The following is a 22,245-nucleotide window of genomic DNA, read 5'->3' as shown; positions in this document are numbered from 1 at the left end:
GCCCTGAAACTAGGGAAAGTCGCCTCTTTCTCTGGCCTCTGCAGCCCTATATGTCCCAAATTCCCCCCACCCCCTTTTCTCACCCCACTGCCCACTCCCACCTACCCCCTATTTCCCCCAAGGCCACCACCTCACCTTACATGTGCGTCTTCTCCAGGGTCCAGGCACCTAATTAGCGGAGCCATGCCTGCGCAGCTCCACTAATTAGGTGGGTGGCCTTTCATTCTCTTGTGTGCGGCAGCCCAGGCATGCACCTTAGAGGGAACTATCCACGGACCACCTGAATGGAGCTCGCGGACCACACTTTGAGAACCTCTGAATTAGACAGTCAAAGACAACCGATAGGTGGTTTATATTTGAGTATGACCAAATCACTACGTTATAATGACTCTCCACTGCTAGCCTTGTCCATTTTTTCCACAATGAGGAGGGTATAATGTTTATTATGACACACATCTCTCTGTATTTACTTCAAGGAAGATTTTTCATTTCATTCAACATTCCACACTTCCCACTGGTTTAATGACCCAGCTATCTACCCTCAAGGTTGCTCTTTGTGGCTTATTTGCCATCTTGTATGAATCAGTCATAACATCCTATAAAACAGTGTGAATGAAATGAGAGCCATTTTTAAACAAGATTCTCATTCAATAGTGTACTTTCTGAATGAGTAACTGTAAACAATATGAAAGTTAATCTACATGAAAAACACCCAGAGCGCGGGAACAATGTCAGAAAGCATCAACGTGGACGCTGACTGACCACGTAAGCACATGCAGTACAGGATATATTAAAAAGAGTATTCTAAGAGTAACTTGTGTGAACACGAGTTGAAGTGCTGCGGCTATATGTTGTAATTTTGCAACATATGAAAAAAAAATGCACTGATATAGCACTTTACTATTCCTTTCCAGGAGACATTTGCTTGAGATTATCGCTTTTGTACAGTGGGTCTTTTTAAACACACACAAAGCCGCTTTAAGATACTATTTAAATACTTATAATGACAAGAGACTGCTAACGTCTGGTACTAAAATGGGAATTTCATCTTTTGTTTTAGAAAAGGCAGGAGGATCACCTTGAATTTGGCAAATATTAATGATCACTTTATTACAATGAGTAAAGTACATATATACCCAGAATGCACTGATGAATTCATAACGTTATAAACTACTTATCCTTGTGGTCAGTGTTTTTAACGGCTTTTGTTTTTGTTTCCATTTGATAGGTTTACATTTTCAGAACAGACAGGCGATCGGGCTCCTTAGTAAAGATTTTTCAGGCATCAGGTAAAAAGGTGAGTGATTCTTGACAAAAAATGATGTGGCTATTTCAATTGATATTGTTTTGAATTAATAGCTTCTTAAGTGTTTGATTTAAGTGTAAAAATCCCCAGAAGTCCTAAATCCATCATTTAGACCAACCACCTTTTCTATCATAGTGGTAGCATCCGCTCAGTGCTGGAATTGTGGAGTAAAAGGTCTGGTAATATTTGCAATTAAAAGTCCTGTTAGAGCTGATAAAAACTTACTTTGTTTGCTTGGCAAGTTACTCTTCTGCAAGCCAGGGTGTGAATGTGCAGTGTACCAGCTGCCGCACTCTGGGACTTTCACTGCACTCTGAAAGGGTTCATGTGGGGGGTTGCTGTGCAGCACGTCCGAGTACTGTAGACTCAAACCCTGGCTTGCTGTGCAGTAACTTGCTGTGTATACAAGCTCTTTAAGGGAAAACCTGTTCCTGTCTCCATAACAGCAGAGAGTTCACTATGCCAAGTGCAAGGTTTCGGGGTGGGGCCCTACAAAGCTCAGCTGTGGAGGACAAACTAGGAAAGAGGTAGATCCTGTATAGCAACTGATTCTCATATGTCCAGACCTTCTCTCCCTATCCCTCTGAGGAGGAGGTGGGTACATTAGAGTTCTAGTAGTGGGCTGTGGAGCAGCTCCATTATGTTTCCCTCTTCCCTCCATGCATCTACCCTGAGTGCTGGTCTGAGGATTCGTTCCTTAGAGCTAACATTGGTCCTTTGTTTTAATATTCTCGTAGTACCTACTCAAACTCCACTTCCCTGTGTGAGGTCATGCTGGGGTAGGGAGAAGTGCACCTTCTCCTTGACCAGGAGCCTTGGTGGTGATAGGTGTTATGTCCTCAGGAAAACAAATACATAGCAGATCCAGCTTTAGGGAACAACAGGATTGTGCTTTATTTAGGGATAAATCTCTGAGGAAGAGACTGTTTGCCTAGCTCATGGCTGCCCAGAAGGAACCGCTTGTATTCTCACAGCCAGAGCACAGAGTGCAGTGAGGCTCTAAAAGAGATGAAGACCCTGAACAGTATACAGTACTAATCGGATTTGGCTACATTAGGTGATGCTGTTATCAGCCTGTATTTGGAACATTTTGCTAATGTCTCAATGAATCATAAGCACATTTTATAGAAAGTTGCTTAAACACAGGGGATGGGAGAAAATCCCCAGGTTGAATAGGTGGTGGATGAAGTGAATGTGTTTTTTAGGTCTCCACTATTTTGTTTTGCACTGTTAGTATCACAGAAATTTGAAAGGAAAAAGACCTATCAGTTCATCTAGTACATCTCCCTGCTGGTGCCTGATTGTTTCCGCCAGTGCATTTTCTTGTGTTTCTTCTAGTCTACTTCTAAATGTCCCTAGTGATGGTGCTTCCATCAGTTCTCTTGAAAAACTATTTCTGAGCTTAACACATAGAACTATCAGGAAGTGTTCTGGACACTCAGCCAAAACTTTTCCTTTCTTAATTTAATCTCACTATTCCCATTTATAAATACTATTAATAATTCTGCACCTCTTTAGTGCTTATATCCTTCAAGTATTTGTAGATTGCCATGTGCCCCATCCTTCCATTTCCTGTAAAATCTGAGCTATAATTTATTAAAAACCAAACATACCCGCCTGTCTCTTTCCATAGTGAAATGTAATTTGATGTGCAGTGCTCGCTTAATGAGTATTGCTGGAAGCTAACTCAAACCAAACGCTGTTTTAGCAACAAAGGTATGAGTTCGTGCCTCTCGTGTCCCATGCATGCTTAACATAATACACAGGCAGTTTTTCCCCTCCTTTCTTTTTGTAGAGGAAAAAGGTTGGGAAATCAAATATGGAAAAGAGTTAATGCAACCCTGTGGTTACAAATAAAAACACAGGCAGAAACGCAAGGTTCTCACAGTAACATGAACTCACCCACGTTGCACAATTGGGTAAATAACGGCCTTTTCCTTAAAGCTGCCTGAATGCATAGTGACATGTTTTTCATAACTTTAACTCGCTGCCCATGAGAATTTTGTTTTAAAACATTACTGGCTTTTAAAAAAATAAACAACAAAAATCCACAAGGGGAATTCAACTACAAAATAACGAGAGAGTAAAGGTCTGGCCTTGAGCCCACATAGACACAAAAATCAGAGTTACACGCTGAAATGCTATCCTGAGCTCACCCCGCTGTCCTTATGGCTTCCAGGCAGTTCGTGGAATCTTGTAATGTAATGTTTCAGAGTAGCAGCCGTGTTAGTCTGTATCCACAAAAAGAACAGGAGTACTTGTGGCTCCTTAGAGACTAAAATTTATTAGAGCATAAGCTTTCCTTTGTATGGCAACTTCCACCTTCTCTGTATGTATATATACATTCTTCTTACTATATGTTCCATTCTATGTATCTGATGAAGTGGGCTGTAGCCCACGAAAGCTTATGCTCAAATAAATTTGTTAGTCTCTAAGGTGCCACAAGTACTCCTGTTCTTTTTGTAGATGTAATGTTACATTCTCAACTTGAACACCAGAGTGGCTGTTGCCTGTTTCCCATCATCCCTACGGGTATATCTACATGGCAGCTGGGAGCATGCTTCCCAGCGCGGGTAGACAGGCATGTGCTAGTTCTGGTCAAATGTGCTAAAAAGAGCAGCGGGGCTGCTGCGGTTTGGGCAGGTTTTGTAGTTGGGCGGCTAGGCTGAGTCATCACCCTTCCCACCATGACCATGCTGCTGTTTTTAGCATGTTAGCTTGAGCAGTGCTAGCATGAGACTGGGTATCTTTGCTGGGAAGCGTGCTCCCAACAGCTGTATGGATATACCCTAATAGGCTGGCCAGAGCTCTGTTTTATTCACCTGTCAAGGCCTAAATGTGAGACTCAGTGTGTGTAGCAAATGTAATATGCTGTGGGAGTTGTACTTAAAAGAAAAAAGTTTAAGTCTGTAACCTCAATTTCATGCTTCTCCATTTCTGATGTAAACAACTGTCAACAATTAAACTGAGGGGTGACCTGATTAATATGGAAAGCAGATGGTTTTTGGGCTAAAATGTGTGATGTCTGTCAAAATGAGACATTTGAGAGCTATGCGCTCGTGTGTGTGTAGTCCATCGGTTTGCCGATGATGTTTTCATGCTCTCTCTCTTTGTGGATTCTGGAGTGACTCTGAAGTCCAAAGCGTGACACGTATGCTCGTGAGCAGATTGGGCAGACCTTCATTGGTGAGAGCAGCAGTATGTGCTAGTAGATGAGCTGTAACTATGCCCTGTGAAGTATGCACTGGTATATCTTGGCCAGTTGGGTGAATTAAAGACAGTGTCCGGTTTTGCCTTCAGTTTCCTTACTTGTGTTTTAAATCAAACCTCAAATGTGGTTTAAGGGTCTATTTGGGTGGGTGATTAGTATTTAATGTTCTACAATAATAGGTATTTTAAATAGATCTGATAATACACCTAAGTCTTTCATTCTCTTTCCTAAATGTCTCAGCCTGATATCTTTCATTGCAGATAGAAGTTGACTACACATTTAGGGCTTGATTCTGCAAGTTCTGGGCATGAAACTCCCACTGAAACCAATGGGAGTTCTGTGTGGTAGGGATTGCAGACTTAGGGCCTTAGGCTGACTAGCTTGCAGTTGGAGGGCTGTAAGGGTATGTCAGCTCGCATCTCATGAACTGGAAGTAACCTGTCAATGCAAATATAGCTGCTTGGCATGGAAATATCTTGCAGTCAGCCCACTACTTTTCTTTCTGATTGATGGTGAGAAATTTAAAAAGACTAGGAAAAAGATTTTCAAGAATGACAAGTGATTTTTGGGTGCCTCTATTTTTGGGGACTTCAGCTTGAGACAGCTTGAAAAGTGGCATGATTTTAGCAAGTGCTGAGCACCCACCCTCTGAAAATCAGGCCCCATTCAGTTGTGTGACATTGGGCCTCAAAAATCACTGGCCACATCTGAAAATCTTGGGCCAGGCTGCTAATTCTCCTCTTCCTCATTTTAGATATTTGCCAAGCAAAAGCTGTTCTAAAGTAAGGCCGTTTAGTGCCTCTTTTAAGTATGTCTTGGAATGTGAGTTTTATTCCTTCTACAAACTGTCTGAGCTGATGCACAGTTATAATAAAATACCTAATTCTTGCCAGACAATTCCCTAAGGTTTCTCCTTAGGGCTGCTAGTGTGAGATAAAGCAGCAAGTCATCACTTGATGTTAAAAAAAACAAAAATGATTTCCTCCTGTGTGTGGGCAGATACTGAATGCTTTGTTGTGACTCGGCTTGGTTACAGATGGGCTCTTACTTTGGCTCCTCCTTATGTGCAGTTGATCTGAACTCGGATGGACTTTCAGACCTGCTGGTTGGAGCACCCATGTTTTCTGAGATCAGGGATGAGGGTCAAGTCACAGTCTATATCAACAGAGGAAATGTGAGTATGCAAAGTGGATGAGCATGTGGAGAGGGTGGGTCAGCCCAGCTGTGGTTTACCAAGAAATTTGGTGTCTTACATACATGGCATGTGTATGTGTGTGTTTCCAACAAAACATGAAGCCAGGCAAAAGTCATCTGGTACCATGGTTTTTTTTTCTTTTTTTACAAACTCAGGAGTCAGTTCCTGGTCATGAAAATGTTATGAATCTTTTGAGGAAGCTTGGGAAAATTTCTGGTTTTATGTTGAAACTTGGTGGTATTGGTGGATTTCCATGCTTTTGATGTCAAAACCAACTGAAAATCAGCTGCTTTGACCAGAGTTATTCTTTGTGTTTTGGATGGTCGTTCAAACCCACAACTCAAAACAAAACACCAGGGATTTGAGAATCCATGTGAAGAGAAACTAATGAATAGATTTGTGTTATTATTTGATGCTATTTATTGAAAGCCTACAGTGGAAAGCCCCTTCAACAGAAACCACTGAATTTCACATTGCACAACTGTAGTCTTGTGATATTCTGAACTTTAACTTCCTGGAGTAGCAAAGAAGATAAGTACACAGTGTTTAAAGAAAAATAAAGCGCATATATTTTTTCAGGGAAAATGTATTTATAAAAGTGCCTTTTCAAATTGACTCTATAGGTCCCAATGTTCCTCCCGTTAAGTCAATGGGATATTTTTCATTAGATTCAACAGTAGCACTATTGGGTTCACATTAACTTCCTTTTAATAACTTTAATAATATATTTTTGCTGGAAGTAAAATGTACCCCCAAGTCCTACGGACTGTGTGAAAAACCAGACTTGCATTTGAGTTAATTCAGTTGTCAATTAACAGTCCTTGAAATGAGCCCTGATTTTTTTTTTCCACTTCGGTCTGCTGCTTATTCAATGTTTGGTTGCAGTAGTGCCTAGAGGTCAACCGCATTGGGATCCCACTGTGCTAGGTGCTGTCAAACCTAGAGTAAATGACAATCCCTGCCCCAAAGAGCTCATGGTGAAAAGGTGAATTATGTGTGTCTATAAATGATGTATTAAATAAAACAACTTGAGGTTCTATTAGCAGTTTCTCCTTCCTCCAACCTTGACTTCGTTGGGGCTTCCTACATGAAGTAAAGTTACATGAATAACTATTTGTAGGATTGGGATTTTTGTGGTATGGATGCCAGAACAACTCCACTTCATTTCAATTCTCTCACCCACACCACTCAGATGACACTTACACCATAAGAGATAACCCTGATGGCATGCAGAGTATTACTTTATAGCCTGAACATGTGGCATTATGATAGATTTGATACTTATATCTAAGCACTGGCAGTGTGTGCTCTAAAGAAACAAGTAACATATACAGGAGTGCACGCTTTCTCTCTTCTCCCCCAGCCCCATTCTCTGTGTCCCAACTTCATCATGGAGGATTATTTTAATGTCAGCAGCTCCCTGCAGCCAAGAAAAAGACTGTATTAATGTGCTGCTTTCATTCACAAAGGGGGAAATAAAAAAATCTGAACACTTGAGGTGGGCTCTTGAGGTTGGCTTGAGTAATTAAGGGTTTTTTTTCTTGTGGAAATGTTCCTTTCCTTTTGAGGGTGCATTGCAAGAAATTAAAGCTCACTCAAATGAGGTTGGCTAGAAAGTGGGTGGGCATGAGTTGCCATCTGCTGGCATTTGAATGCAAAAGTCAGTTTGTTCTGGGCTTTCTCTCTCTCTCTCTTTCATTGACTCTAGCTGTCCTTTATTCTTCATTTTACATTCATCCATTCTTTCCCTTGCTCTCTAACATGCAAAGTCTATCCACTACCACTTTGGTATAACTTATGTCACTCAGGGATGTGAATGAACTACCCCCCTGAGCGACATAAGTAACATCAATATAAGCACCGTAGTGAACAGTGCTGTCTCAGCGGGAGAGCATCTCCCGCTGACACAGCTACCGCCACTCGTGGGGGATGGAGTAATTAAGTCGACAGGAGAGCTCTCTCCTGTCGGCTTAGAGCGTCTGTACTAGCGCTATAGTGTAGGCATAATTTAGGAGTTTTCAAATCCTGTGACACACATCCTGCAGTCTCTGCCCAGGGAAACCTCTGCTAAATTCGGTGGGCGCTTTGGCTGAGTAAATCCTGATTAAGGACTGCATTCTTTGATACAATATGCCAACAGGACAAGAACTGAATAGTGTTGTTTAATGTATGGATAAACTTAGTGAGCCAAACAAATCCTCTGGCTGTTGGCATATTGATTACATCATTCATGTTAATCCTTTTTCCTGGGTATAAAGAGACAAAAATTAGGATTCTCAAAAACAGTCAGTACAGCCCTAACCCCGCTTTCATTGAGTTCCAAGGGAGCAGATTTAAACCAAGGCTGAGCACTTTTGAAAATCCCATGCAGAATTCCTAACCTTGTTCTTAAAAAAGCTGAGGTAAGGTCATCACCGGGGGATTTTTGGAGCATAGAGAATTAATTAATATGTGATGTTTCTGTGTTCTTAAAAGCATTCTCTTCTTTCCCACTTCAGTTCTAAGTTCAGGGGAGTATCAGCTAGCATAGTCACTTAATTGGTGCCTGTTCTACCATAGTCATGAAAAATCCAGGGCTCTTCACATGAACTCACATATGTGGGTATTCCTGTAGAACATAGCTTCTTGAATTATGATATGTGACTAAGGAGTTTGGCCTGTGGTGTGTTCTGCCTAGTTCAAATCACTTTTGGGGTCAATTAGATTGATTGTGTTTAACTTTTTTGTTTTATATATCCAGCCAAGCTGCATTCACTGGGGCTTCTATAGCAGTTCAGAAGTCACACTGCAGTTCTGCCCCAGGTGTTTCCTGAGTTTTGTGTGTTCCGGCAGGGAGGCCCTGTAGCTTTCAACACTCACTCTGTTTTCCTTAGCCTGTCCTATTTCCTGTTGCTAGGGAGTCCTGGAAGAGCAGCTTGTTCTGAACGGTGACAATGCCTACAATGCACACTTTGGGGAAAGCATGGCCACCCTAGGAGATATTGATGATGATGGATACTCAGGTCAGTGCATTTCCATTCTGCCATGTTCTGTTTCTAGCCAAGTCTGGCTTTTTAAAAAAAATTATTACAGGGACTTTATCATCAAATCCTATTTCAAAGTAGAGGTGGAAGCATTATCATTCTAGTTCACATCGGAAAACCTTTCAAATAGATGGCCTGATTTGCCACAGCATTACTCCTTTGGAAATTATCTCTTCTGAAGACTGGAATAATGCTGTGGTGAATCAAGCTCTAGATGCCACTTTCTGGTAAAGCTGTTTTGACTAATTAAACCGAACATGGGTGTAACTCCCCTTGATTTCAACATGAGTTATACCTGGGTAACTTAGGGCAAAGCTGGGCATTTGGTCTATTTCCTTTCTGCTTTTTTTTAAATCCCATTGTATATGTCATTACTAATGACTCTTAGGCTGTCCCTAAACAAAAGGAAAACCACATCATCTTTTGTGTAACATTTGGCATCCTCTGTCTCAGGGCTATTCCCATATCCCATTTATTGGTGTAACTGGGGCTTCTTATCAGAAAATACATTTAACATGTAGCTCTTAATGCCTCCTATTGTATATTCTATTTATTGTCACTTGCCCCTGTAACCTACAGTCCAGTTTTTTTCATGGGCTGTCTTGTACAAGGACATACACTGTGATAACAATAGGTGAGAATGGAGTGTTGACACCAGCAAGTTTGCTGCAGTGATTTCTGGCAGACTAAGGACTTCAAAAGGACTGGTTGGCTTAGCATGTGTGTCTGAATATACATCCTCCAAGACACTCAGCAGCCCTTTCGTTCTCCTCTGTGTTTGGAAAAACAACCCACTTGACCTAACTTGACTTTGGAAACTTGGTGTTTCAAACACTGTTGTCACAGTGCAGAGTGGTTGGCTTGTACTCCCTGGGCCAGTGGTGTCTTGATGTGCAATGCTGATCTACCCAGGGCTGGTCAGATGAAAGGACTGTTAAATGCCTTTGGAGCAGGCTGGTGGGAATAAACACATTTTTATAACTAAGAGACATGCTGCTTCTTAGATGCCAAAATAGGTATAAATTAAAAAGGAATTTAATGAGCTGTTCGTTAAACTGGATAACTATTTGTAGCTAAGTGTGCACCAGTAATGGCATGATCCTCCTTCTTGTGATGAGTTGTTTCAGCCTGCGGCAGTGGGCTTCTGTAAAAGGATGACATGGGAAGAGTGGAAAGGGAAAGGACTGTGACATGTTTTCGGTTCACATTCTTTTACATATGCAGATGTCGCCATTGGGTCCCCTAAGGAGGATGACTACGTGGGAGCAGTGTATATCTACCATGGAGACTCAAGTGGCATTGTTCCGCAGTATTCTATGGTAACTTGTTGTTTGAGTCACTCTGTCAGGTCCTGCAGAAATGCGCCAAATGTATGGGTAAAGCACTGTGACAGGAAGCAGTAATCTCTCTCCTCACCACACCGTTTGATTCCCTCTTCTTCTGTAGCTGGTGTGTCTCTGTAGGTGTAGTCTGCATCAATTCAGACTCCATACCTCAGCTTAGTTAGGAGCTGAGACTTCAGCGTTCTATTTTGCACTTAGTTTCTAATGACGTTTGGCCCCATCCTCTCTGGCCAGGCAAACAGTTCCAGAATGGGTCAGCATGAGCCATTTTGTTTGAACCATGTTTAAATACAGTTCTCAGATGTAGCATCCTTTCCCATGTAGATGGAGTCTTGGGGAGAGGGTATTTCAGTGACAGCAGTCCTTGGAAAGGACAGACACAGGCACTGGAATGGTAGAGCAGATTTTTGCAGGGGGCGAGTGAGCAGAGTCTGACCCTGCTCTCTTCCCAGCAGGACCAGACTTAGCGAGAAGGAAAGGATTCTAGGGACTGCTTCTGCAGAAGCACACTTGGCTACTTTGAGGTGCTCCTTCTCCCAGTAGGAGAAGGTGTCAGGAGAGCAGTCTTGAGGTTCCACTTTACCAAACCACCATGAAGTAAAAACTGCCTACGTATTCCATACAGGCACTGAAGTATTAAATATAATTCTAGGGTAATTTAGTCTTTGCATCTTGGGAATTAAGAAGATAAAATCCCATACATCCCTTTAAAACATGCCCCATGGTCTTTAATATTTGTCTAGCAAGCTTTTGCAAAGGCCCCCCCCTGGCTATTTGAAGGTCTGATCTAAATATTTTTTGTTACTGGGAGAGATCCTACATAGTAAACCAATTTAAGCAGAATAAAGGATTTAGTGGTTACAGTGGAGACTCTTTAATAGACTGTAAGGGATTAGTCCTTCTGCCTTTTACTGTATGTACAGTATGCATCATTTTTACAAAGAGAGTTAAAACAGTTTTATGATACTTCTAAAATGCGATAATTTGTGGCATATGTATGGCTCAGCTTTGCACTCTTTTCTCAGCAATAGTTGCTGGAAGTGGGGATCTTCTCATTTGGTAGGAGACTCTGGGCTTCTAATCGCCTGCATATCCAGATTGGAGTTTTTGTTTTTCATTTTTGAGGAAATTTAGTGCGTTAGAAAGACACATTGACAGTGCTACAGATCGAAGTTCTTGCTCCTCCCCTCACACAGCAAAGTGGGCAAATACAGTACACCTGCCCCTCATTCCTGCCTGGGAGAGACCACTTCTAGAGGATTAAAGGACACCCATTGTTCTGTCCTGGTGCCCTTTTCCTTCCTTGACCTCTCTTTTGAGGCTGCCAGTAAGGATACCAACTGTGGCAGTATTTTTAAAATGTATCCTAGTACCTATCCCAAAGGGACTAGACTGAAGCCACCAATTCATTTTTCATATGCCACCAAACAGCCATTAAATGCTTGCAACTTTTGTTCCTTACCTACCTGGCCTGGATTTGAACCCACCACCTTAAGGTGAAAGGCTTTGTGTATCCTATTATCATGTCCCTGAGCCATCCAGAGGCCCTGGATTTCCTCTTTTAAACAAGCTCTGAAAGGAAGTGTCCCATATCGTATAAATTTTCACCCTTTTCATTCCCTTTTCTACTTTAAATCATTATCTATATCTGTGCCTCGCTCCCCCACAGCAAGTTTAGGGGTGGCTCTGAGCTAAAGCAGCTGAATTGGCTTGCAGCATAATGTATGTGCTAAATAAATACTGTCTGTCTAAGCTTCATGGCTTGCTGTTTTCATTCATGGCACTTAAAGGAGAACAGCATTATACCTCAGCATTTATACCATAATAGCCTGCAGATGTCTGTGGGATATCTGTAGGCAGAATTTACCACCCTATTAGGGACCTCCCAAAAACTTAATCACGTTCTATGATGTAAGTGTAATGTGAGGAACAAGTTTCTTCCAGTTGCCTAATGTTAACTGCCCTTGAGTGGGAAAGTTTAGCTCTGTTTGTTTTAAAGCATAGTTTACCCTTTAGAACTGGCCTTTAGGATCACAGGTTTGTTTTACAGGATCTCTTTTTTTGACTACTGTATTGGTTTTGAATTTTTTCTTTTAATGAATTTCCTGCGTGACGTTTTGGCTACTATTAATGTTCTTGTATGGGCTGGACAAGGAAGTATTGTAGCCTGTAAAAGACCGTGAAGCACCACCAGCAACCCTGTAATAGGACTTTTCCATCTAACTTCTGTGATTGGACCCCTTTTTGAACTCGGATCTCCTTTCTTTTGCATCAGACTGTAATACACAGGAGCCTGTGGGCCATGTGGCTGGCTTGGAAGATGAGGTTTTAATATTTTGATTTGTTCCAGATAAAACATTTGCCTTTTTAACTATTTAAGGAAAGTTCCTGTGTGTTAATGATTTTTAAGAAACCCTCTGGGTTGGGGAGACAGAAATGAGATATGGCATCAGAGCTGGTACCAAATACTGTATGATAGCTTGTGGAAAAACAGAATTTCCAACTTCATATGGCAATGAATCGCCCTCATTTTGACCTTGAACACGTTGACAAACTCTTTTTTAGAGTAAGGGGTAATATTAGATTTGATGTTTCAATTAAATTAACCATAAATTTTTTTAGTGATGCTCCATAAAACTCTTAATCATATGATTGCAGGTGATGGAAAAGGTTATGTGGAATACAAAATTAGACCCTGTCTTCTATAAATAATATATCTGATATGCTGTTCGTTTTTTTTGTGTATGTGTGTATATATACGATTTGTAATTTATGTATTATTTTAATCAACACTAACTTTTAACTCAAGTCAAGACCAGAAAACAGTTTCTCACTTAAGAGATCTTGGGATTTACACGTATGAATAGGGTTTGCAGGATCATGGTTTGTAAGGTCAGGTTCCAATAGTGCTCTGGTAGTAAAAGGGGGCCTCAGTGTAAATGAGAAGCGGGCCCTGAGAGAAGAGCCATAAAGAGATGCTTTATATTAATTTTGATTCCTTTTGGTGATTCCACTTCTATACTATCTGTTGCAGAAACTGTCTGGGCAAACTATAAACCCAATGCTGCGGATGTTTGGCCAATCCATATCTGGAGGAGTTGATATGGATGGAAATGGTTATCCGGGTATGTTTACTATGATTATAACAACAATAAAAAAAGCAGCAGATAAATATAGCATATTAAGTAGTTTCCATATTGCTTACTAAAGCTCCTTCAGATCAGTAACAGGAAAGCTTACAGTGTGAAGTGTAGGTGTCTGTCTGTCTTCCTCATTCAGTGAAAGCTGCTGACATTATTAGTCTATCTCATAGACACCCCAGGTTCAGTTGTCTGGGTTTAGAACCTATGATACAGGGCTGAGAAACAAAGTTGAGAATTTTAGCTTCCTAGGAAGTAGTTTCGTTTCTGTTTAATGGAAAAAAATTGAGCTGAGATGATACAAAAAGAGAGAACTGGAGTGACCTGAAGAACCCAATTTTGCAGTCCCAGTGCAGGCAAAACAAACGTGATGTATTGATTGGCAGAACTAAGTTGGGAATGGGGAAATATTTTATTTATTCGTACATATTTTACAACTGAAAAATTGTCACGAATAAACAGAATACAAGGTTTTGGTTTCTGTGTCCTTCAAATGCCATTGTAACAATAAAAGTCATGAAACTTTGTTTTCAGATGTCACCATTGGGGCCTTCATGTCAGACAATGTGGTGCTTCTAAGGTGAGATCAGTTTCTTCCATTTGTATGATGTTTTTCTGGTTCCTGTTTATTGGTTATGTGGTTTCTCAGTCTTCCTCCAATAATTTTTCTTTTCTTTTTCATTATGGTCAGAAGAAACAAGTTAGATTATTTTGTATACTGTACCCACTAGGTGTGCATGGTACCTTACAGAATAAATAAAAGATGGGACCCAACCCTAAAGAACTTATCTAATTTAGACACACAGCAAGGGATGCCAAATAAAAAGATGGGTGTTGGTAGTTTGGGGTGAGTAAGGGTTATAGAAATAACAGATTGAGATGTGCTTTTGTTATCACTGATATACACACCTCACGGATTCCTTTATGGAAAGATAATTGAGTTGTTTATATAGTCACTTGAATTTGTGTGGATTTTTTTTTGTTTTTATCTGTACAAATATTTTTTGATTTAAGGAAACAAAAATTGGGGCAGCAGTGGATGGTGTAGGAATGTAGCTCAGTGTTGGAAGTTTAGAGGGAAAGAAGTGAGCCTGGAAGGATTTGAAGAAGAGTGAGGTTGCAATGCAAGCAGGATCTGGACAGCTATTTTGAGGTGTGCAGGTGCCATGGAGTTGCTTGTTGGTGGTGGAGATCAAGGAAGCTACAAGGTGTGACAAATTGGAAGAGTGAAGGGGATGTAGTGGGGTAGAATAGTGAGGCATAGGCAGGGCAGAGCTTTGAAGGTAAGGATGAGGAATTTGAACTTTATGTGGCAGGAGACTGGAAGTCATTGCAAGGACTCAAGGAGAGTATTGAAACAGTTAGAGAGACACGTGAGGAAGATATTTTTTTTCTGCATTTTGTTGGGTAGACTTTGAGGGGCAGCATGTGAATATCAGGCAGCCACAGAGGAGGAGGAGGTGGTGGGGTTGTAGTTAAGATGATAGATGACCTGTGCAATGGCTAAAGCTCATGTGGCACAATGTTGAGTGCTGCTAATATAGGTGTCTATCAAATCTCCAAAATCATGTTACTAAATATGGAATATGATACCTATAAAACGGCATTAGAAAAGAAATCAAGAGGCTACATCAAGAGGTTAGATTGCTGCAATTTACTCTTCTTTGGGCTGCCCTTGAGAACTCTGGGTTCTGCTACTGACTTGCTATGTGACCTTGGGCCACTCACCTTAACTTTCATGTCTTTTTTCACATCTATAAATGGGGTTCATGATACTTACATACAATAGCTCACAGGGATGTAGTGCAGCTTAATTAATTTTTTGCAGAGTACTTTGACTTTCTCAGATGAAAGGTGCCCTTGGAAGAGGAAATTTTTACTTTTATGCTGATTTATATTTTGGGCTATTTTTGCTAATAACTACATTCTGAATAAACACTCTAATGTTTAATAAAACAACAGTGTCAAGAACTGGATGGAACAGTCATTTGAAGCTTTTGTGGAATGGTCATTTTAATAGAAGAAATATGGAGCTGGAGAAATAATTAAGAGTTGTGGAATGAGTCTATCCCCCAATGTGTCCTTTTAGATACAGGAAAGCCCTGTTTCTGTTTAGTAGAAAAAATCCTGTTGACTTCATGGTGCAGGTGCTGTGTTCTTTGAGAAACATTAATATTCTGTTGTTACTCAGACAAACAGAGGAAGCCACTAGCTTTTTCATCAAATGTTGTGAAACATCAACAGATGGAATCTCTGAGCTCTGTTCCTCAGAAATAACTTGAAAAGGAAATAAAGGTGCAAACGCTTATGCTGCTTTAGTGTTGTTGTGAAGAGATAAACGGGATATAAGAACCACGTGGGCCTAGAACCAGGGACTGCAGGTTTTAAGGCAGGTGCCTTGTTGCCACCACAGGCCCGGCATGTTTGCCATCAAGAGGACCTGAGAGACTAAGCCCTGCAGGAAGTTCTGCTCTAAGGGGCATGTGCAACAGCCCTCTGTGATTCTCTTGGTTGGGTGGCACTCCACCTATAAACCAGGGAGCCATTTCAGGGAGTTGACTGAAAAATGCAGACCTCCAGTGTGTGTCTGCCTTAGACGTCACTTTCTGCATTTTGCCTTGATTCCAGACTCCTGGCTTTTGGCCTAGGCTGGGCTCCCAACCCCGATCTTTGTTTACTGTCTCTGACTTAAGATCATTGCTGACTACGGTGAAAGACACTGGCCTGGCACATCCCCAGTTCTTGCCTCATGTTCTCAATTTGGTAACAGACTCTGAGTTTGTAGTTTTGACCTGGCCTGTCCCCAGATTGATCTCTGACCTTCAGATCCAATACTGAGCAGCTCACTCCATGTCCACAGGCCACACACGAGCCAGTCCCGATGGTGGAGGATTTCTTGTGACATCACCAAGAAAATACACACACTGTAGCAACCTGAATCCAATCACTGAATTGGTGCTTGTTTATTTCTTTAGAGATTAGTGCATTATGGACTAATCATGTGTCTAGGCTAACTAATTACAGCTACTGCCAGTCAGGGAGTGTGCCGTGCTTGCCGTTTGGATTCAGATTAGGGTAAAGGAAAATACTTTTTTCCCCAGTAGTTCTTGTAAATTCTTTTGGCCAAAAACAATATATGTCTTGCCAAATGATATTAAAAAGCTCTTGTGGAAGCCACTTTGATTTGGGGCTGATGATGGTGCCTCTGTGTGTGCACTGCAACTTGATATATACCCATTAAATAGGCTAATTTGAAAGATATCATGCAGTGCATAGCTTTCGAAATAGTATGTTTAGGTAAATATACAAGTTAATCTATTTTACCCCCTCCCCAAGCATCTGAGTACAGGCACTTCCATGATGTGAGATGTTCCTGGGAAGTTTGCTCTTTCCTCTTTTCTATGGATACCAAACTCCCATTATTAGTTTTAGATACTGTTAAGAGAGACTGAGTTGCCATCAGAGACTGAGTTGCTCCCGTTGATAAGTGCCTATAACCACTAGCACAAACCACAGCCCCCAAATGTAAATGGCTTGTGGAGTGAGTCCTAATGTTGTCTACTCCTATGCAGTGCGTGGCTCCTGAGCCCACCTTAGAACTGAATCTGCTGTTCGCTGCACATTTTTGGAGTGTGTGGGAGGTTTATTACTTGAGTTACCTTTGGAATAATGTATTCGTACTTAAGAGCTGCAGAACTGAAAGCACTAAGAATAACAGTTCATGCGTTCTTGGGCTCTGATCCTGCATTGAAACTGATTTTCATTGCAGGACTGGGGCCTTCATTTCTTAACCCCTTGCTCCAAGCCTTCTGCACTTACTGGGTCACGTGGCACAGAAAACCAATACCTTGCCCTCATGGCCCTGTGATTGAGGCATGACTCTGGCTGAACTCTTCTTCAACCTGAAATAACCATAGCAACAGCCCAGGTCATAGGCTGCAAAAGTGGAAAGCTGTCATTCGTAACACACGGGGAACTGTCAGAACTTAATTCAGTGAAGTCAAAGGAGGACTGTAAATTGCCAGTGCATGGCATGGGGGAATTAGCTGAACATTTCCCCACCCTCAATGGTGGGAGTGTAACGCACCTAATGCATCTGGCACTACTAAGAAAAATTACCCCACCTTTGTTTTTCCTCAAGTTTAGCTTAATGAATGCTGCTGCTAGAGCATTATATGGAACATTAGTGTTTGCTTACCCTTTCCTCCTGGCCCCAGGCCGTTTTCTCTTCTGAGCTCCCTAGCCAGTGAACATGCATAGGTGAGGTTATTGTCTTCGGTCTCTAATGCGCTAATCTCATTACCCTCCCCTCTCATCATGAAGTCTCTAATACACCTTTGACTAGAGATTATTTATTATTGGTCACATCTGGTCATGCATGGTGTGCTCAAATATTGGAAGTACAGTTTATTAACAAAAATCTGATATCTCACTTCAGCCACTGATATAGTAGGATATGGGTCTCCCTTGCTGGCTGAGGGAAGTGCTAGAAGAATGCCGAATCTGTTCTAAGGTTCACAGTGTTGTTTTTTAATGTCTACTTGATACCAAGTGTTTACCAATTTTGCTTTATTTTCATCTGGTTGAGAAACATCCCTCTGAAGCCAAACTAAATTATACTTCTTCATTGGTCTCCAGATCTAGACCTGTCATTACAATGGACCTCTCCATTTTCCTGCCAGCTTCCATCAATATCACAGCTCCCCAGTGCCATGATGGCTTGCAGCAGGTGAACTGCCTCAATGTCACAGTCTGCTTTCTTTTCAACGGCAAACGTGTTCCAGGAGAAATAGGTAATGTGCATCCATAAAATGGTTCTCATGCCATATGTAACTCTAGAGAAGGCTGGGTTTTAGTGATTCATAAGGTGTGCTTAAAGGATTCCTCAGTTTAATTGCTGACACCAATTGCTGCTTTGGGCAAATAATTTTCAGTGCCTCAGTTTATTCATCTATGCAATGGGTATAAAATAAAAATTCTTACTCTACTAACAAGGATATTTTCAAGCTTCTTTAATATTTATAAAGAGCTTTGAGAATCTTGGATGAAAGGAACTATGTAAGTACAAAGCAGTATTATGATCATGTTGAAATATTACATATATCTATTATATAATAGGTACATATAATGCTTTGTGTGTGTGTGTGTGTGTGTGTGTATGTATGTATGTATGTATGTATGCATAAATAATATAATGCTGTGGTATAGAGTTTGGACTCGATCATGCCATTTTGGCACTGTCCAGCGCCGGAAGTGGTGTGGAGCTGTGCTGCTCCAGAGGGAGCAACTTTTATAGGGCATATTCATATTTGTAGCATATTCTCCTATGTGCCTGGCCAGCAGAAAGAGGGGGCAAGCCATGGCTCCACCTATTCCCTGCCCCCTCTGAAGTACCTTTGGAGTGCCTGTGCTCCCCTGACTGTACAAAGTGAAATTCTTTTTGGACCTTATGTGGGCCACACAAGGGGCGGACAGACTCTTTATTCCCTCCCCTGTACTGTGCACAAGTAAGAAGCAGCTGCTAGCCACTAGGACTAGCCAGGATCTACCCCATTATCACTTGAGTCTGGGATAGTTAAACTTCTCAAAGAGAACAAAATTGCTCAAAGCTTAATCTCTTTTTGGGTTCTAAGGCCAGGGTTCAAGGCTAGGATTTGTATGGCTGTACCTTTCCCTTTCTTAAGAGTTCTTGCAAAATCCCACAGATGAATGTATAGTTCAGCAAAGCACTTTTATCCAGATAGGATAATTCTGGTTGATCCAAAAATGTTAATTCCCATTTTCTATTTTAGGGTAAAGTTTTTAAAAGGGCCTAAGTCCCATTTTCAAAAGTGACTGTAAGCACCTTGTGGCCTAAATCTCATTGGCTTTCTTAGCCTCCTAAGTGTCAAAGATCGCTTTTGAAAATAGGCCTTTGGCCCTTTTGAAAACTTTACCCTGGTTCTCAGTTTGTGTAGCTCTACCGGGTGTTAAGAAACAAACTTCCCTTTCTCATTCAAGTGCATTCTCATATTTCTGGAGGGAACTAATCTTCTTGCAGCATACCACAGATGAGAGTAAGTTTAATTTCCCTGAATTATGATACAAACCATACCCTGTTGTAACTTACTGCAGTTAAAAGAACATTTGAATACTTTTGGCAAATGTTACCCATCCCCTAGTAGAGTTCTTTGTTAAGTAGATAATAACTCTCAGACATTGTCTTTTTAGACAGTGCATCTAATCGAAGCAATTTGTTAGAAAAACATAGCCAGCATTATCTAACTGTGTAAAAACTTCTTGGGATACAATTTGGACACACTGCCTCAAATAAGCATTTAATTTAGCTTATACAAAACAATGCATTTTAATTTCTTACAGATTTCCTAGTAACAATATTTGGGAGGGGGCTAGTGGTAATGTGACACCTCTCACATAACTGGTTAAATCTTAGAGAACGGGTTAATTAATACCAAAAACTGCTTCAGCTAAATATGTTTAGATTCAAAAGTCTTTCGACCCAATTTATGCATTAGAACATATTTATGGGAGATGAGTTAATGTGTACAGCACCTAACACAATGGGGTCCTGGTCTATGACTAGCGTTCCTAAGCGCTGTGGTGATACAGATAAGAAATAATTATATTATGTATCGGAGCCTCATGGGCAAGGTTTTCAAAAGGGACTAATGATTTTGGGGTGTCTCAGTTTTAGATGTCTTTAAAGGAAGATATACAGGAAGTTGGTGCTCAGCACTTTTTGAAAGTCAGACCCTATAGGACATCTGAAGTTGGGCACTGAGAATCACTGGTCTGTTTTGAAAATTGTGGCCGTTGTACTTATCTCATGCTGTCTAGAGTGGCTCACAACCGTGAGTGCTTACTTCAGGGCAGACGGTCAAAACCAAGGCAGACACCCCAAACTGGTGGTGTGTTCTATCATTAGATTTCACCAAGCCAGTAACAAATGTGAACTCCTGGACCACTGTAACAGCCTGGAGAGTGTAAGGGGACTGTCTAAAACTATCTTGCAAGCTGGAAATGATAAATGGTCATTTACATAAAAAATCACAAAATATTCAGGTTGCTTCCAGTCCCAAGAGGTCAGTCACTTACCCCAGATCAGTTGGTACCTTAGATCTTACACTAAAGACCATGTCTGTAGCCAGTCCCGTAAGAAACGATCTAACGTTTAGTAACTAGGAAAAATGAGTTGTTTACAGGTTAAAGCAAACATACATACACACAAATGAGTTACCATCTCCGATTCCTACAGATGACAGAGATGTGGTAATCTATCAATTCAAAAATGTCTTTCAGGGCAGATCCAGGGGTAGCCCAAGGGGATCTCTGCCTTCATTTAATGTCTCTGGCCCTGTGAGAGTTCAAACAACAAAGAGATGAAAAATCTTCATGTCAACTGCTTTTATTTCCCTCTTCCAGCATTCAAATCGATGAGACAAGGCCTTCTGCACGTAATTCTCCGTGGGTGGATGGGGCAATGAACAAAGTGTTTGTCTTATGGCCCACTTAATTTTTGATAGTTCTCCTGAGTGAGTGGGGCAATTCCCGTGCTTGGGTTCACAAATTCAGAAGAAACATTTTCAAAGTTATAAAGCAAAGCTTACATATTTCCTTTTAGCATGGAGTACAGATTAATTGAGTGAGATTAATGCATGCAGCAGCTTACAAGCATTTCATAGTGTAAGCACTAAATGCATTCTTATAAGACTAATACCTATTTTGAACAAAACTAACATAGCTAGTTTGGTTTCCAGCTATGGGTTTGTCAGTTCTTAGCTAATGCCTATAGCTTTGGCTAGAGCTGGCACTTGGTTTACCAGCGTCACATCTGCATGCAACAGTTTTACAAGTCTGTACTGAACATGCTGTCACTATCCTATTCTTTCTATTATAAACTCATCTCTAAAATGTTTATTTTAATGTATTGCTATTTAATTCAGTGACCCATAAAGAAAATCTGTCTCCAACTTAATTGGATTGGTCAAAGAAGTTTTAAATATGGACCTTTTTCTCCCATTTTTTTCCAGCACTATCTGCCGCACTACTAGTACGTTCACAGCTATTTGTAGACCAGTGTTTATTTCCACAATGTGGTGTCTCATTCGCAAAGTACGAATACCATCTATTTTATGGGCACTTTGTGCAGACTGAAATCTTCAGCGTCTTTTTCAGCTGAAGTAGTTAGGGCTGAGTTAAAGAGGCATAATAGTGAAATGTGTTGCTTTGCATGGTGGGGCAGTCATTGTCTGACCTTTCTCTTTGCTGCAGCATGCGCTAGAAGGCTAGATGGTTGGTTGTATTTCATACCCAGACAAAGCATTACCTCACAGGGTTTTGGATGGTCAGAAATAGGAAACTTTTTTTAGTTATTTATTTTTCATATATCCCAGTGTTTGGTTTAGGCTCTTCCTTGCTTCCCTGGTTGTGACCAGAAAGCTGCTTCAGGCATGGCTTTGGTGTTCCATCTTCCAGTGCGTTTTGGGGCCTCCATTTTTTCTATATAGTCGTGAGCAATTCCGCATTCGATAGTAGCTACCGTTGCTTTCCTTATTCCCCAGGTGACAGAGAAAGGGAACAGTTTTCTTTGGGAAGTAAGGGCAATATTACTGCATACATTGTTAAAAGGGGAGGAGCGTAAAGAATTGGCAGATATCTGATTCCCCCTTTTTGGGTTTGCCTTATCTAGTCTAGAAAAAGGTTGAGTTTAGGTCCTACCAAAGGCAGGTTTACACAACAGAAGTATATTGCTATAACTACGTCCCTCAGGGGTGTGAAAAATCCACCCCCCTGAGCGACATAGTTATACTGACTTAACCCCCAGTGTAGAAAGTGCTATGTCGACAGGAGGTGGATTAAGTATGCTGTAGTGCTGTATGACAGGTTTCAGAGTAACAGCCGTGTTAGTCTGTATTCGCAAAAACAAAAGGAGTACTTGTGGCTCCTTAGAGACTAACCAGTTTATTTGAGCATTAGGTTTCGTGAGCTACAGCTCACTTCATCGGATGCATACTGTGGAAAGTATAG

The 22,245-nt window shown here is 41.0% G+C and overlaps 1 protein-coding gene across 3 annotated transcripts in view; it reads left to right on the top strand.

Annotated features, from left to right (window-relative positions):
* The window catches only part of ITGA9 (integrin subunit alpha 9), a 291,928-nt gene that overhangs the window by 43,138 nt on the left and 226,545 nt on the right, over positions 1-22,245 (top strand). For 2 of the 3 annotated variants that reach the window (XM_007057218.4, XM_043540651.1), the window contains exons 8-14: positions 1,229-1,297; positions 5,554-5,691; positions 8,609-8,714; positions 9,960-10,054; positions 13,113-13,203; positions 13,753-13,798; positions 17,857-18,011. In XM_007057218.4, the coding sequence (XP_007057280.2) occupies positions 1,229-1,297; positions 5,554-5,691; positions 8,609-8,714; positions 9,960-10,054; positions 13,113-13,203; positions 13,753-13,798; positions 17,857-18,011 (700 nt within the window). The remainder of the gene's footprint in view (positions 1-1,228; positions 1,298-5,553; positions 5,692-8,608; positions 8,715-9,959; positions 10,055-13,112; positions 13,204-13,752; positions 13,799-17,856; positions 18,012-22,245) is intronic. The other variant, XM_043540653.1, reaches the window with a different exon arrangement.

The sequence above is a fragment of the Chelonia mydas genome, chromosome 2 (genome assembly GCF_015237465.2).
Source record: "Chelonia mydas isolate rCheMyd1 chromosome 2, rCheMyd1.pri.v2, whole genome shotgun sequence".
NCBI lineage: Eukaryota > Metazoa > Chordata > Testudines > Cheloniidae > Chelonia > Chelonia mydas.
This window is presented reverse-complemented; position numbering and strand designations above follow the sequence as displayed.